This window comes from Ostrea edulis, chromosome 4 (assembly GCF_947568905.1).
Source record: "Ostrea edulis chromosome 4, xbOstEdul1.1, whole genome shotgun sequence".
In the NCBI taxonomy this organism is placed as follows: domain Eukaryota; kingdom Metazoa; phylum Mollusca; class Bivalvia; order Ostreida; family Ostreidae; genus Ostrea; species Ostrea edulis.
Window position 1 is genome coordinate 34,991,503 of NC_079167.1, and position 16,191 is coordinate 35,007,693.

At 36.1% G+C, this 16,191-nt stretch overlaps 1 protein-coding gene and 1 long non-coding RNA gene across 3 annotated transcripts; one reads left to right on the forward strand and one right to left on the reverse strand.

Moving 5' to 3' along the window:
- Window positions 1–4,151: 4,151 nt before the first annotated feature.
- LOC125670378 (uncharacterized) lies at window positions 4,152–5,275 on the reverse strand. Its single transcript, XR_007368179.2, has 3 exons — window positions 4,912–5,275; window positions 4,507–4,678; window positions 4,152–4,290 (listed from the first exon to the last, which is right to left on the reverse strand). It is a non-coding gene; the product is annotated as an uncharacterized LOC125670378 (long non-coding RNA).
- LOC125670377 (SPARC-like) lies at window positions 4,539–15,991 on the forward strand. 2 transcript variants are annotated; one of them, XM_048905498.2, is made up of 10 exons: window positions 4,539–4,652; window positions 9,215–9,287; window positions 11,853–11,912; window positions 12,052–12,121; window positions 12,385–12,500; window positions 12,780–12,918; window positions 13,416–13,498; window positions 13,920–14,041; window positions 14,191–14,339; window positions 15,593–15,991. In XM_048905498.2, the coding sequence occupies exons 2-10, from the start codon at window positions 9,219–9,221 to the stop codon at window positions 15,643–15,645; spliced, it is 861 nt and encodes a 286-aa protein (XP_048761455.2). In that variant the 5' UTR covers window positions 4,539–4,652; window positions 9,215–9,218; the 3' UTR covers window positions 15,646–15,991. The 2 variants fall into 2 exon arrangements, with proteins under 2 accessions (XP_048761455.2, XP_056018468.1); XM_056162493.1 differs by having other exon boundaries at window positions 14,191–15,991.
- The last annotated feature ends 200 nt before the right edge of the window (window positions 15,992–16,191 follow it).

Genomic DNA, 16,191 nt, shown 5'->3' on the forward strand with positions numbered 1-16,191 from the left:
GTTTTTAAAAATGTCATATCACCGATCATAATATATGAACAAGCACAGGTGCTTGTGGACAGGACTTCCGGTACCCCCCTTCTTTTATTTTTAAATGTTCAATTCCTTGGGTATTTCGGACGTATTTTTGATAAAATATGTAACTTCAGAGTTTATCTATTTCAATGGAATACACAAATTTCGCATAGAAACCGTTTTTAAAAATGTCATATCACCGATCATAATATATGAACAAGCACAGGTGCTTGTGGACAGGACTTCCGGTACCCCCCTTCTTTTATTTTTAAATGTTCAATTCCTTGGGTATTTCGGACGTATTTTTGATAAAATATGTAACTTCAGAGTTTATCTATTTCAATGGAATACACAAATTTCGCATAGAAACCGTTTTTAAAAATGTCATATCACCGATCATAATATATGAACAAGCACAGGTGCTTGTGGACAGGACTTCCGGTACCCCCCTTCTTTTATTTTTAAATGTTCAATTCCTTGGGTATTTCGGACGTATTTTTGATAAAATATGTAACTTCAGAGTTTATCTATTTCAATGGAATACACAAATTTCGCATAGAAACCGTTTTTAAAAATGTCATATCACCGATCATAATATATGAACAAGCACAGGTGCTTGTGGACAGGACTTCCGGTACCCCCCTTCTTTTATTTTTAAATGTTCAATTCCTTGGGTATTTCGGACGTATTTTTGATAAAATATGTAACTTCAGAGTTTATCTATTTCAATGGAATACACAAATCTCGCATAGAAACCGTTTTTAAAAATGTCATATCACCGATCATAATATATGAACAAGCACAGGTGCTTGTGGACAGGACTTCCGGTACCCCCCTTCTTTAATTTTTAAATGTTCAATTCCTTGGGTATTTCGGACGTATTTTTGATAAAATATGTAACTTCAGAGTTTATCTATTTCAATGGAATACACAAATCTCGCATAGAAACCGTTTTTAAAAATGTCATATCACCGATCATAATATATGAACAAGGTGTGCAACTCAGCCAGCGACATGTTGAAAAAATCTACACCTCGCTGAGAAATCCTATTGAAAAAACACCAATACTGCATATACCAACTGAAAAGAACGGTCATTCTAAATCTACTGATGATTCGTGGATTAAATGTATCGCTATTTGGTGCGCAATAACTACTTCACATCGCTCAATTTCATCGTTTTAACCTCGCCACTTCTCATTTCTGACTATAACGAACGGAAGTTGTAATGCTGGAATATTTCTGTCGCAGCCAACTATTTTTAGAACGAGAAAACCCGGGACGAGGTCTTCCGAATACCATTAGCTACACGAAAAGGAAAGAGAATACCGATCAAAACATTTCAAATCGGTTGTGGAAAGACTTTAAAGACATGCACACTTACACATTATTGGAACCATACCACTTTTGATCTATCCAAATATGCTATCATTGTAAACTCTTAACCCTAAACGATATGATTTGGATCATAATGGTGTTGACACAATGCCCCCCCCCCCCCCCCATAACCTACATGAGTTGTCTTTATCGTGTTTGCAAGACATTGCTGATAAGCAGTAGAGAGTTTCAACCAAAAAGTCGAATCATGTATGTTCTTCGGAGAATGGTGGGGGCCTGAACCCCTGTGATTAGGTCATACTGAACAGATCGATGTTTGATTATAATTATCTAAAATGATATTGGGAGTGGGGTAGGGGTAGAAGCGGGTAGTTTTTTTTATCATGATGTGAACTATACACAAAATATGTGTGCGATGCATGCACAAGTGCCAGTTAATTGAAATTACATGTATGACCCTCTTTGGCTAGACTTGATTACTATGATCGGTATTCTCTTCCCTTTTCGTGTAGCTAATGGTATTCGGAAGACCTCGTCTCGGGTTTTCTCGTTCTAAAAATAGTTGGCTGCGACAGAAATATTCCAACATCACAACTTCCGTTCGTTATAGTCAGAAATGAGAAGTAGCGAGGTTAAAACGATGAAATTGAGCGATGTGAAGTAATTATTGCGCACCAAATAGCGATGCATTAAATCCACGAATCATCAGTAGATTTAGAATGACCGTTCTTTTCAGTTGGTATGTGCATTATTGGTGTTCTTTCGATAGGATTTCTCAGCGAGGTGTAGATTTTTTCAACATGTCGCTGGCTGAGTTGCACACCTTGTTCATATATTATGATCGGTGATATGACATTTTTAAAAACGGTTTCTATGCGAGATTTGTGTATTCCATTGAAATAGATAAACTCTGAAGTTACATATTTTATCAAAAATACGTCCGAAATACCCAAGGAATTGAACATTTTAAAATAAAAGAAGGGGTAACCGGAAGTCCTGTCCACAAGCACCTGTGGGTGCAGTATCCATTCCTAAACTATCAAAAGATGCCGAACCTCCACCCCTCATTGGACAGCATGCAATTTTACCACCCGCCACTGCTGCATAGCATGTAATAATAATATATAATATTATATAGTGTGCATGGCATGTGGAAAAGGGTGTAAACAGATTAGTTAATATGATTATGGATCAGGTTATTTCTCCATAATGATGATGTAATGGCGCGAATCCCTTGATATATTAAATTGATTTCGGGCTTCTTATCCATTTGTTTCAATCTATATATAAATATTTATATATAGATAGAGAACAAAATGGATAAGAAGCCCTGTGTTCAGACCATGTTTATGGAACACGCTCAGGTGAGATTGTTTGATATTTAAAAAAAAAACCAAACAGACAAAGCATTGGTTTATTACTACAAACTACTGGTAGGGATTTACTGGTCATTGACAAGATACTGCACCTCGATCAGCACTAAACCCTCCAGATTGTTTACATCTTACCTGACTTGCATACATGTTGTGTTGGTACCCTTTTACATATATATTTGATATACATTGTACTGGTTCAAATAATCATATTTTGAGAAAATATAGCAGTGAATCAAATAATCCTACCGATCCGGTTCACTGTTATTGAGAAGTTGAGGTATGGTTCTGAACTCCAGGCTTTCAAGTGACTTTTTGTTAAAAATTAGGGCAAATTATTTTCATAAATAAGGGCGATTTTAGGATATTTCGGACAAAAATAAGGGGTAAAACTTCCTAATCAATACATAAAAAGATATATAGTCTGTACTCACCAGCAGATACATTACATACAAAAGCGAATTACCGCCATAGATCATACTACATGTAGTGGTCATCAACATGGGTATTCAATATTTCAATGTAACCATCAGAAAGAGTCTGTTACATATGGTACACAAATCCAGCTGAATAATGCTGATAACCACTTAATGTGTTCATAGAAATACTCTGATTCAACACAATCACTATCTGATTCAGATAGATTTCAGTGAAAGTATACTAAGGCTTGGTTTGATTATTTTTCAACTAGTTTTGCTTATTGCAAAAAAAAAAAAAAAAAATTAATGTAAAATTATAATTTTTATGAAAATATAGGGGTTTTATAAGGATTTTGAAGCTTAAATAAGGAAAATAAGACCCTCTGACAAAAAAAAATAAGGAAAATAAAGGCCCGCTAGAAAGCCTGGTACTCGTATATGTATATAATTATATGCCTCTTTTATCGGAGTAAAATTTCGTATAAACTTTAATTTCTTATTTTGACCGTGTTACCGGTCTTCTTTAGTTGTGTTTATTCATCATATAGCATCATAACCTAAGACTACATACGCAAGAGTACTAGAGCTCAATGATAAATAAACACGAGAGAAGAAGAAGACAGGGACAGTCGAAATATTTCAAGAAAGTGTTTATATATGGAATCGATTTCCAAGCAGTTAAAGGGATATATCTAAAATCTACAAAAATGTTGAAATGAAAATATAAAACAATTAAGATTATAAACTAAAACATTTATAACGACATCCCTCCATTTGTTTGGGGGGGGTGTGTGTGTGTGAGCAGAACAAAGAAATAAACTTACACGTACATGTATTAACAACGCTGAAAAATTCAATTATCATTTTAAAATTACAAGAAATGGTAATATAATTATTTACAAATTGTATATGCATTTATCTAGAACAGTTTGACCCATCCCGTGAACGCTTTCAAAGCCACCTGACAATCACTGATGAGAACCATGGGCACATAAATCATACCCCTGGTTTCTGCATTGAAATTGTTCATTTCATGAATTGCTTCCTGCCGATGACTGCAATGAGTTGCAGACGGTGACTAACTAGCCGTCGTCGCAAATCAGCCACGAAAGAAAGCAATGAGGAGATGCCTTCCGGATGAAGAAACTGAAAACACAAGAGTACCTTAGTTATCCTCCAAAGTGTTTTCAACACACAATTAAGAATGGAAAATCCAATTTAATGACGAACATTTGTATAATGTACCTTTTTAATAAAAAGTAATTTGTTACATAACAACAAGATTTGTCATCATATTGGCATCTTCATTTCGTACATGTTAATAGGAAATGTGCTTAGCCTAACTTAAAAGCAAAAAAATACCTCCAACAGCCTTTGTTTTGCTTTATAGGAGCGAGTACGGTATTACCGGCGAATTCGTCATGGCTATGATACTCGCAAGCGAAATGCATTCAGTTGTATGCCAGCATCTTTTGGAGAGACATCAAAACTCCCTCCATCACATTGAGGTAAGTCATGGTTGTTGTTTTTCTTTCTTTTTAATTTCAAATATATTTTGATATCATTCATATCTACCTGTTTCTATACAATTGTTAAAATAAGAAAACATATTTAAAGGTTTATTTATTTATCATTATTATTTGTATAAAGCTAGCTAAGTAAGAAAATATATCCGAAGTATTTAAATTTGCGCACTAGAAAAAGTTTACTCATTCTGATGACGTTAACACTGTGGGAACATGAAGACATATGCATGCCCCTTCTCACCGCTGTCATGTCTCCATATCATGTGACCGCCCAGACCCGGGGTGTCATGTCTCCATCTCATGTGACCGCCCAGACCCGGGGTGTCATGTCTCCATCTCATGTGACCGTCCAGACCCGGGGTGGATTCTCTCGGTATCAGTTTCCTCATTATTTCTGTTTGGTCAAAGCACTTCCTCCTCCATTTAGAACTTTAATCTAGATCACTGTCATCGACTTTGCATTTCATCGGGAAAGCTGAGAGAGAGAGAGAGAGACACACACACACACACACAGAGAGAGAGAGAGAGATAGAGAGAAACATCTGTTTGCACTTAAGACTTCTGTAAACAACTTTTTATCCTTTTTTCAGTTTGATTCACCTGTCGATGAACTGAACATGTCAGGCAGATTATATATGAATATTTGTGTCTTGTGAACTATCTAAAATAAGATAAAACAATAGCTATAAGTACTGAAGGTAATTTCAACAAAAAGTTTTGCGTTACAGTTTGGATTTACATACACACACGCGCACGCCTTTCAATTATTATTTCATTAAATAGAAGCTACTCTATTCTTTGTGGTTTTCCCGGTTTTTATTCAACCTACGCAATTTTGTAACGTTAAGGTTTAGAGAACAGATTACATAATTTCCTCATAGTTAAATTTCGGCAATATGATTTCTGTCAAACCCATTTTATTAGATATAGACCCTCAAATATTCCTGATACCCTAAGAACTCCCTTTATAAACCCCGGACACCATTGGTACAGTGTAAATGTAAGCAAATATTGGGCAAAGGTTCGTTACTAGAGTACTTATCAGAAATCTTTGGCTATCAAAGATGGTAGCCTAAAGTTTCCAATTTTCATCCCATTTTGTTATGCAAATACTATGTAGTTAAAAATACTAAAGATGTCCTACACATCAGCTCATTGTTATTTCAATTTGGGGTGGGCGTGGTTGATTGGTTGTTTGTTTTAAGTTCCCTCGAGACTTTTTCACTCCTATAGATACGTCACCAGTTGTATGTGAAGTACCACAAATTTAGACCTATAGCCGTAGCAGTGAGGGTTCTTTAACGTCCCAATGTCTACCGCGACACGGGACTTCCGTTTTTAAAGATCTCTAAATGCCGAAGGAGCAATCACTACCTTTGTTTGACGCGGCTATGGCAGGAGCTCCCGGTTACGAAGCGAACGCTTTCCCACTACCAGTGAGCTACCGCGCCCGTATTCTCTTCATGAAGGCTATGCCTCTCGACTTCTCTAAAGAGAATACCGCGCCCGGTATATTTCAATATCGGAAAACCTGATGACATCCGGGATTCTCTTTGTACAAAACACCCAAGAAAGTCACTTTTAAGTAGTAATAGAAGCTACTGTAGTAGTATTTCTAGAGTCGTTACATGCTTACTCTTGAAAAACATGGTGGCCTGAACAAATTGCATTTTTGACAGACACAAAAAATACCGTGTAATTTAGTGTTATATATGATGTTTAGCTGCAGCTCTTAGACGTGAACTATATGAAAATTGATTGATTAATTATTACGAACCTTACGTTTGATATATTACATTTCTTCTCATGACCACCTGTCACGCTAACTCAGTGGTTAGAGTGTTCACCTCGTAAGCGGGAGGTCGTGAGTGCATGCCTCGCTCGTTGCCATGGCCGTGTCAAACCTAAAGCCAAAATAAAATATAATTATGTTTGTTTCCAATTTCACTCCCCCCCCCAAAAAAAAAAATTAGGTAAGGTAGGTAAAACATTTTATACATTTGAAATCTTAGTTTTGAAACATACATATATTTTATTTCGGCCTACGACATAAACATGTGTAGTGAGAGACACGGGTCTTACGAAAAATCGTCGGCATGTGTTTGGGGATGAAAGATTCTTGATTGAGGATTAAAGAACCCTCACTGCTACGACCCTGGAACCCCGTTTCATACAGAAGTATTCGACTAGACACAACTCTTTGACCAAGTCCGAAAACGAAAAAAGGCTTTTAAAGTATACGATGGACTACGATACGGTTGTAAATCTACGCCTACTCTTGGGTAGGCGTTAAACTTAATGGGTAAAAATTCTTCCACGGACCAATTCGGTTTTCTCAAACCCACTGTGTTTGATGTCTGCCATGATGTAAGAGACTACATGTGACCTACATCTCTGACATACGCCTACAGTTAGACGCGTTTTTTTTGGATGGGTGGGTGGGGTGGGTGTGCAAATAAACCGGCACATCTTTAGGGCCTAGTTAGTCAGACTAAGATACGTCCAAGACTTGTGCCTCTTTATGAAACGGACCTCTGAACGCTAAGAACAGTTCTAAATTTGTGATACTCCACTCGCAGTAGGTGACGTCTCAATATGAGCGAAAACTTCTCGAAGCGACGTAAATCAAAGGAAAACAAATCCCACGACTTGCATAAGTCAAAGCAGTCTTCCGTGACCGGGTGCTAATGTCCTTGAACTTGAAGCACAGCTGGTGAGTAAAAACAACTTCTGGTAGTATTTTTCAAGCAGATTCAACCCATCCAAAACATTTAATCCAAATATCATTCAAATGCAATGTTCATTTAATTGCCAGCAGATGGTTCAATTTTTCTTACATGTGCGACATTCTATAATATCCAGAATGTATAAAGTATTTGTGAAATTCAACGAGTCGGAATCAAAGAAGTTGCCAATATGTATATATATAGAGAGAGAGAGAGAGAGAGAGAGAGAGAGAGAGAGAGAGAGAGAGAGAGAGGTATTATCAAACTTTAAGAATGTGTGCATATATCTGTCCATGCGTTTGTTCGTAGTTTCTTTTGCAGACCAAATATTTTTGCACAAACAACACAGGTTTATGTGTGACACCAGGCAATTATATCGCTTGGTTTCGAATTTACTATAGTAATATAAAAATATTTATTCCTGTACATGTTGTATATGCAGTATTCTGTATTTTCCAACCTCCTCTCTGTAATGTACGACTGTACATTTATGAGAATAAAGCATTGATTGATTGATATAGAATACTTAGTAAATTCGCCTGTGTGTGGGACACAAAAATTGCGGTAACGCTGCATGGCGTCAATGTCAAATATTACCGCGCTTTTTACATTATAATTTCCTATTTGACACAGACCTAGAGTTGTGTTTTTTTTCAATTTCACGTGGAAAATATGAAAATTTATCCAATCTCTTAGACTTTTCGTTGCCGCATTGGAAATCGCCTACTACGACCCTGAAGTTACGTAGACACGATCAAGGTCACTTTGAGAAGTATGAATTTCCCATCTGGGCCAGCATTGAAACTTATACTAAAAGGTGAATCCAGAGACATTTGAAGATAATGTCATCTTTTCTTTTCGTACTGGAGAGTCTCATACTAGCTTACCAAGGACAAGATCGAGGTCACCGGTGGATAAGAACCTTGTGGTTTGACATATCTTAAAGCTGGCATAAGGTCAAGTGCAAAAAGTCAAAGGGAGAGAAAGAAAATTAAATACATTCCTTTCTAAACATCTTATTGTCAGTAATTGCTCAATCTGCTGTGTGGGCGAAGATATAAACATAATTTCACGTTTGGAAACATCTAAAACATCTGGAAAAGAGAAAGAGGAGAATTTCCATTGAGGAATAATTCTGAAATCCTTCCTCCTATCACTTCTTGACAATGTACACTATCGTAGTTTGATTCTGAGTGCATCTTTGAAGTCTGTGTCGTCAATATTCTTAACATTGCGCCACTTTCTAGACATCCTAAGCGAACATTAACATTACGAAGAAATACAGCATGCATGAAATTCCGCGCAACTGAGAGTCAGATCTGGCCTCAAGACTATACACTGAGAATAGAATTAAGTCTAAATTTCAAATCCAGTTAACTTTTCAAATAATTTTCATAAATATCTAAAAAAAAAAAAAATAAAAAAAATAAAAAATAAAAAAATAAATAAATAAAATTCAGCATCTGTTTGCATTTTAATTTTTATAAACCTGCGGTTTTTTTAAAAACATCTTTACTAAATAAATCTTCAGATAAAAATGAAAATCTCGGCTTAAGTCTGAGATTTTACTTTTTTAACTATAGACTGTATAAATAAAACTCAAACTTAAGTTAGATCAAATAGGCATATTAAATGACAATTCAGCGAAGTTAGTGTCGATCTATATTACATGTATAATATTGGCATAGACCTTTTGTGCTGAATAAATTAGTTGTAGATACATGTATTAAAATTTTCCTAAACTGGAGAACTTGATATATAATTTCAAAACAAGTAATTTATCTAGTTTAGTCTAACAATGTTTTATTTTTGTTTCAGAGCCATGAAGCTCGTCCTGTTGTTATCAGTTCTCTTGGCATTGGTCGTCTGTTTCCAGGCAGCGGAAGTCAGAGTAAGACCGGAAATGTTCACTTTATCTCCCTCATTTCTTAAATAGATATTCTAAAGCACACTACAAAAGCGGTCCATGGTTTATATAACGGATGCAGCTACATTGTTCATTGGTATATTTATTAAGAGAGCAAAATACCCAAAACGACGGAGAACCTGGGAAATGTTACCATTTTTTAAAAGCGTTGGATAGCCGTTCTTTAATTAACTGTGTAACATCAAGAACGATGCAAAATAAAACACCAGTTCCTAAAAGTCTAAATCACCGAGACACGGGAAGGTTGTTAACAGAATAACAGAAACTTATGATGTATAGATAGAAGTTAGTGACAGAAACACGGTAAGTAACCGTCAATGTCGGACTCAATCTCCCCCTGAGCCACTCACACGTATTCCTCATCAAAGCCTCGTCGTTTGGCTCCCCTCACGACGTACCGCAGTACAGTGCACCCTCGCTGCTTTACGAGGGCAGTTATGGTTGATATAAATCAAAAGCTTATCAAATAGCTAATTAACAGTTTTGCAGAGTAAAGAAAATATGATCGTTTGCTGAGTTTCCATGGTTCAGGAAGATGTTTTTGGGGGATCAAAATAAAATGCCTCTCGGCTAATTTATAAAGAAAAATTACGCTTATAAAAATATACCATTAACCTCATCATCGCCCTGTGGTTAAACGAAATCTGGAAAAGTGTAACATCCTTTATAAGCATGATTAATATATTTTAAAAAGTATTACATAAGTATTTCTTCACGTAAATTACAATTGAATCTCATATTGCTTGAGATGAAATTAATTTGGGGGGGGGGGGGGGGGGGGAGTAGCTTGTCCATGTTTTATTCCCAAAAGATTTCCCTGGAGAAATTAAGGAATACATAATTCAAATATACTTGTACAGTATTACATGTATGTTGGTTTTTACAAATAAGAAAGTGGGTTCATAAGATAGCATTCCTTTCAGAATCTGGGTGCTGAAAGCAAACTCGAGCTATTGGATAGGAAAACAATATCATCTTTTTTTTTTAACTTCCTACAGTTGAAATGTTCATATAGATATGGTAAAAACACAAGACGACTGCTGCAAGAAGCAAACTATATGGACAAGGCACATAATCCTTGAAATCCGCAATTATTCAAGAAATAACATCTTCTGGTGCTATACCATGCAAAGCTCGTCGTCGGTATTTTGAAATACCAATCTGTCACGTGTCCCGAATAGTCACACCGGTTAGAGCTCTTGTGGACACATTATTATAGTTACACATAAAAATGTGGGTTCCATTCTCATTTGAAGTCTTAGAGATTTTTGAAGAAGAAAAACCACACTTGAAATTTTAAGATAAATATTTTATGATTTTCAACCAATGATTTGATAGGTTTTTCAAAAAGGTGAGTTATTTGTTGTGATTAAATGTCACTATGATTTGTGAAATTCCTTGTACAACATGTATCGGTCACGGTACCTCAGGGGTCAGAGCGTTCGCTTCGTGATCGGAAGGTCCCGATCATACCATGGCCACGTCTAATCTAAGAAATGATTGCTCCTTCTCGAAACGCTCGGCAGTGGTGGGTCTTTCGGAGGTTCCCTGTCGCGGCAGACGAACCCTAATTGCTACAGTCGTAAGCGCCATGCATAGGTCAAAATTTGTGGTATTACACCAACACCTGGTATGTCTCGGGATAAGTGGAAAATTCTCAAAGGGATGTAAAACAATCATAAAATTCCCTCGATTTCTGCAATATCCCGCATTTATCCACCACTTCCTTCCCTCAATTTCTGCAATATCCCGCATTTATCCGCGCACTTTCTTTGAATTTTTGGGGTAATGTTTCTGGTCTTGTTTTGTCTACACTTGGAGAATGAAAATATCTTGTATATCAGGGATTTTCTCAATACGGACTCAAAGACTTTCAATGCATCGTCTTATATTTACACTCCAACAATAGTTTGTTTTGAAAAGTTTAGAAATATGGAGTATATTGTAGGACAACAGCATTAGCACGACATCACAAAAACGATGTGACAGAATAACAAGTCCGTTGGTATTACAATGACAACACGATGTTAAACTAAACAATAATTTTGATATCACGGTGTCGGTTCAACCACAGGGGCTCGGTTGTCAGATATTGATATTTTGTATTATTTGTTCTTGAATAATATATAAATTTAATCCACCACCAAAACCCGCTCTTTTCGTCGTTTTAAAAAAAGGTATATCATATGTACATTAAAAAAAAGTACATATGATATACCTTTTTTTAAAACGACGAAAAGAACGGGTTTTGGTGGTGGATTTTATTTATTTATTATTCAAGAACAAATAATACAAAATTTCAATATCTGACAACCGAGCCTCTGTCGGTTCAACCAAAGACACTGAAGAAAGCACTCGTGTCTATTATATGGCTGATACACCGTGTTGATCGACGTATTCTAGGAAATGATACGTTACACTGTTACTTTTAAAATATTAGCGGTAATTATTTATTTTTGACATCTATTATGCTTGGTATACATTACATCAATAGAAAAATATATATTAAGTAACACTGTGTTCTAACAGGGTAAACCAGATCACAGGGACAGAAGAGAAACCGACAGTTATCCAGAAGTCGATGAGGAGGTATGTCCACTCATTTTCATTCCTTTGACAATAGAAATTTCTCATTTATCCACAACTTGTTTTAATTGTTTGCTTTCTTTGTTGTCATATGTTGGGATCTATCCACCGTTGTGAGATTTAATGTTAATTCGATGTTTAGGGAGCCGATGAGGAAGATGACGTAGGCGATGATGATGACGATATTCAATTTGACCCCAACACAAGAGAACGTAAGACATTTAAATATACATAAATTAATTAATTATGACATAAAATTTGCTTAACAGGCTCGTAAAATTCGCCAAATTTCATAAAGAAAATAAGTCCAAAATATACGCCCCTTTTCGTGGCTCTTCTACTTTGAAATTGCTTTCTACGGATCATTACCAAAACCAAACGTTCCTTCGTAGGTTTCTGATAAAAGTCTAAGCTTACAATGCTCCTTAATGATAATACAGTGTAAGAAATGTGCTGCTTTAAATCTCTGTATCAGATCCATGTAACAAGAAGACGTGTCGCCGTGGTGAGGAATGTTACGTAGACAAAGGCAAAAAAGTCAGGTGTCGCTGTGTACAGCACTGTACCCCAGAACCGGACCCCAGATATATGGTAAGTTACGAAGACGTGTTAGAAGTTACTGACCCCAGATATATGGTAAGTTACGAACACGTGTTAGAAGTTACTGACCCCAGATATATGGTAAGTTACGAAGACGTGTTAGAAGTTACTGACCCCAGATATATGGTAAGTTACGAACACGTGTTAGAAGTTAAAAAAGAAAACAAATCAGTGAATTAAAGTCCGACTTTGTTGGAAAGGTACATCCATATCCAATGAACCATAAAACATTTTTTGTATTATTTCATTTAAAAAAATTCTAATGATCAGGTATGCAGCAACAAAAACCTAACGTTTGACAGCGAGTGCCACATGGACAGGGAGGCGTGCTTGTGCCGCCGGCGACAACCGCTGTGTGGCAACCCCAACTTCAAGACTCTGAGACTGGACTACTACGGCGAGTGCAAACGTAAGCTGTATGTTCGGTTATTTTGGTATATCTAGGTTATTTCAACGAGTCCTACAGAAACACATATAGGCTTCCTATCTAAGGTTCTGCTTATGTCAAACGGCAATCAAGCACTGTAACAAAGTGAAAATAGGCTATTGAGTTCTGTAACAAAGTGAAAATAGGCTATTGAGTTCTGTAACAAAGTGAAAATAGGCTATTGAGTTCTGTAACAAAGTGAAAATAGGCTATTGAGTTCTGTAACAAAGTGAAAACAGACAAGCACTGTAACAAAGTGAAAATAGGCTATTGAGTTCTGTAACAAAGTGAAAATAGGCTATTGAGTTCTGTAACAAAGTGAAAATAGGCTATTGAGTTCTGTAACAAAGTGAAAACAGACAAGCACTGTAACAAAGTGAAAATAGGCTATTGAGTTCTGTAACAAAGTGAAAACAGACAAGCACTGTAACAAAGTGAAAACATACTATCAAGCAACTTCACACGTCTTTCTTTTACAGAGCTTACGTCATGCAAGGATTTCGAAATGGAACAATTTCCTTCACGCATGTCCAACTGGCTCTTTAAAGTCATGGAGGAATTGGTAAATAATTGCTTCTTTTAATGCAAAAACTCATCGTACACTGAAGAAGAGAACTTTCCTGGAAAATGATTTTTCAAATAATATTATTAAATGCATGTACTTTAATCATTTATTATATTTACCAGTGTTTCGTCAGCATTAAAGCTTCGCTAAATTACACAATGTGACAAGCAAATGACTTTTAAACTTTGCAAATATAATTATTAGAGAAATAAGTTAAATAATAAAATATATAGGGAATGTCTATTTTTGTATCATGAGGGGATTAAAAACAATGACCTTGGAGGCACGTGCGATTTGCTAATTTTCCCATGCTACTTTGGTTTCATACCAATGCATTATGCTAATCATCCATTGTCTAAGCCCTTCATTGATTTTTATCCACTCAATACAGATTTTCATTCCTTAAGTAAATTTGTAGGCCAGAAGAAATGAACTGGAGGCGGATTATATACAGATGCTTAAGTCTGCCGAGTCTGACAAAAATCATGTGGACGCCATCCTTTGGAAATTCTGCGACCTTGACGTTCACCCACAAGACAGGTAGGAAAGTCCGAAACAACCCAGTGTTTACAGAATCCCCCCCCCCCCAAATTGAATTTAATTTTGATTTGAAGTGTTTTTATTCGAGGGAAAAAAATCAATGTTCACCTAGACTAATTAAAAAATTGTATTTTTTTTTTAATTTTTAGATTTGTAACTCGCCGTGAGCTGCTCTTTGTCATTGCCACTGTAAAGCCAATGGAGCACTGTTTGTCCCCATTCTTAGACCTGTGCGATGCCAACAAAGACCGTAAAATCAGTCTATACGAATGGGGCAATTGCCTGGGGGTGAAGCAAGGTAAAGACCAGTTGATTTTAAAATGTTCTGAATTAAACCACGCTTGTTATTTATAGCCTCGTAACTCTTCACATCCTAAATAGCGTGCTAAGGACCATTCATCTGAAAATCCTACTACATGTGACTTATCTAACCAACGATATAAAGAAGGTCATAAGGTAACCCTATAAATATGTCATTATAGGTGCAGTTTTCCTGGGTTTTTTTTTTTATTGCAAATAGTAATTTTATATAAAGTTTAAAAACATGAATGGGTTGTATTAAATGTTTGATGCAAAATCATTCTAAAAACTCCAAATTGGCAGATACACTAAGAACTGAAGCAAAACCCTGAACCTATCCCTACCATTGCTAACCGGCGAATAAGACATGTACCACAGGGTCTTTTTTGGTGGGGGGGGGGTGTCTTGTAATCTTCATACATCCAATGGTATGCCGTTTTGAACATCCTCTATGCGGTGTTTGAAGTCAGGTATGAGAAGTTAAATGCTGGTTTTACCGATGTTTCTGCGACTGATCGTCCGCAGGCTGTGTAGCAGAGATCTAAGCACTCTTTGAATAAAAATTCAAGACAACTTTGGACTTTTTCCTTTAATTTTTTTTTATGTATTTTTCTCAGCTACTAATTCTGCTTAGCATTGAGTAAACAAAATACTCACGTTATTTTAAATTCACACCATCTTTTTTCACTTACTAATTCTGCTTAGCATTACAAGTGAGTAAACAAAATACTCTCCTATTTTAAATTCACACCATCTTTTCTCAGCTACTAATTCTGCTTGGCATTATAAGTGAGTAAACAAAGTACTCTTATTATTTTAAATTCACACCATCTTTTCTCAGCTACTAATTCTGATTAGCATTATAAGTGAGTAAACAAAGTACTCTCATTATTGTAAATTCACACCATCTTTTCTCAGCTACTAATTCTGATTACCGTAGCATTATAAGTGAGTAAACATTTTAAATTCACACGTGTTCACGGGGTGAACTTGGCCAATTTGGCCTGTTTGACTTCATGCCAAGGCAATGTTTTATCAATTTATTCCAGTGGAAGGCCAAGAAACAGTAGAGAAATTGCTGAGTTTTCAATGCCATGAAAATAATTAGTTTTCCATTTATTTTTCCGGAAACATACAAAAACACACTTCTTGGGTTTCTTTTATATTGTATTTTGTCAAAGAGATAAGAAAAAGAGCATGGTCAACTTTGGAATTGACCTATCTAATTTCTGCGTATATATCCTATTTCAGACAACCTTGAGATTCGATGTAAGAACGTTCACAAGAAGAACAGAAGAAGATAAACAAGGATTGGTTATGTGTCCAATTAAATAGCAGGCCTAGAGGAAAGGCGAATCAGGCTCCGGCTTTCTGTTAATAGCAATGCTAAAGAGTTAATACGTTAGAGGCGGGTTACATGTTTGCAACATAAAGGTGTTGAAGGACGAATATACTAAATACCAAAGCATACACACACAGACACACCAAATATCCAGGTTGTAGATGTAAAAAAAAAAAAAAAGATATTTGTGCACAGCTTCAGAATTGTTTTAAACAGCGCGAGTCTTCATATTTATTGAATGATAATTTTACCGTCATTTTTTATGTTGCTTTTGATGACTATTGTGAATAAAAGTATCCCTTGTGGAATTTTGTTGTTGTATGGGCTTAATGGAATATCAGTATTATCAGCAATATATTCGTTAATTATGTTGCGCGGACTGTAAATATTGTCAACCAGTACACTGTCGTACAGCGCGGACTGTAAATATTGTCAACCAGTACACTGTCGTACAGCGTGGACTGTAAATATTGTCAACCAGTACACTGTCGTACAGACGCTAGTACCA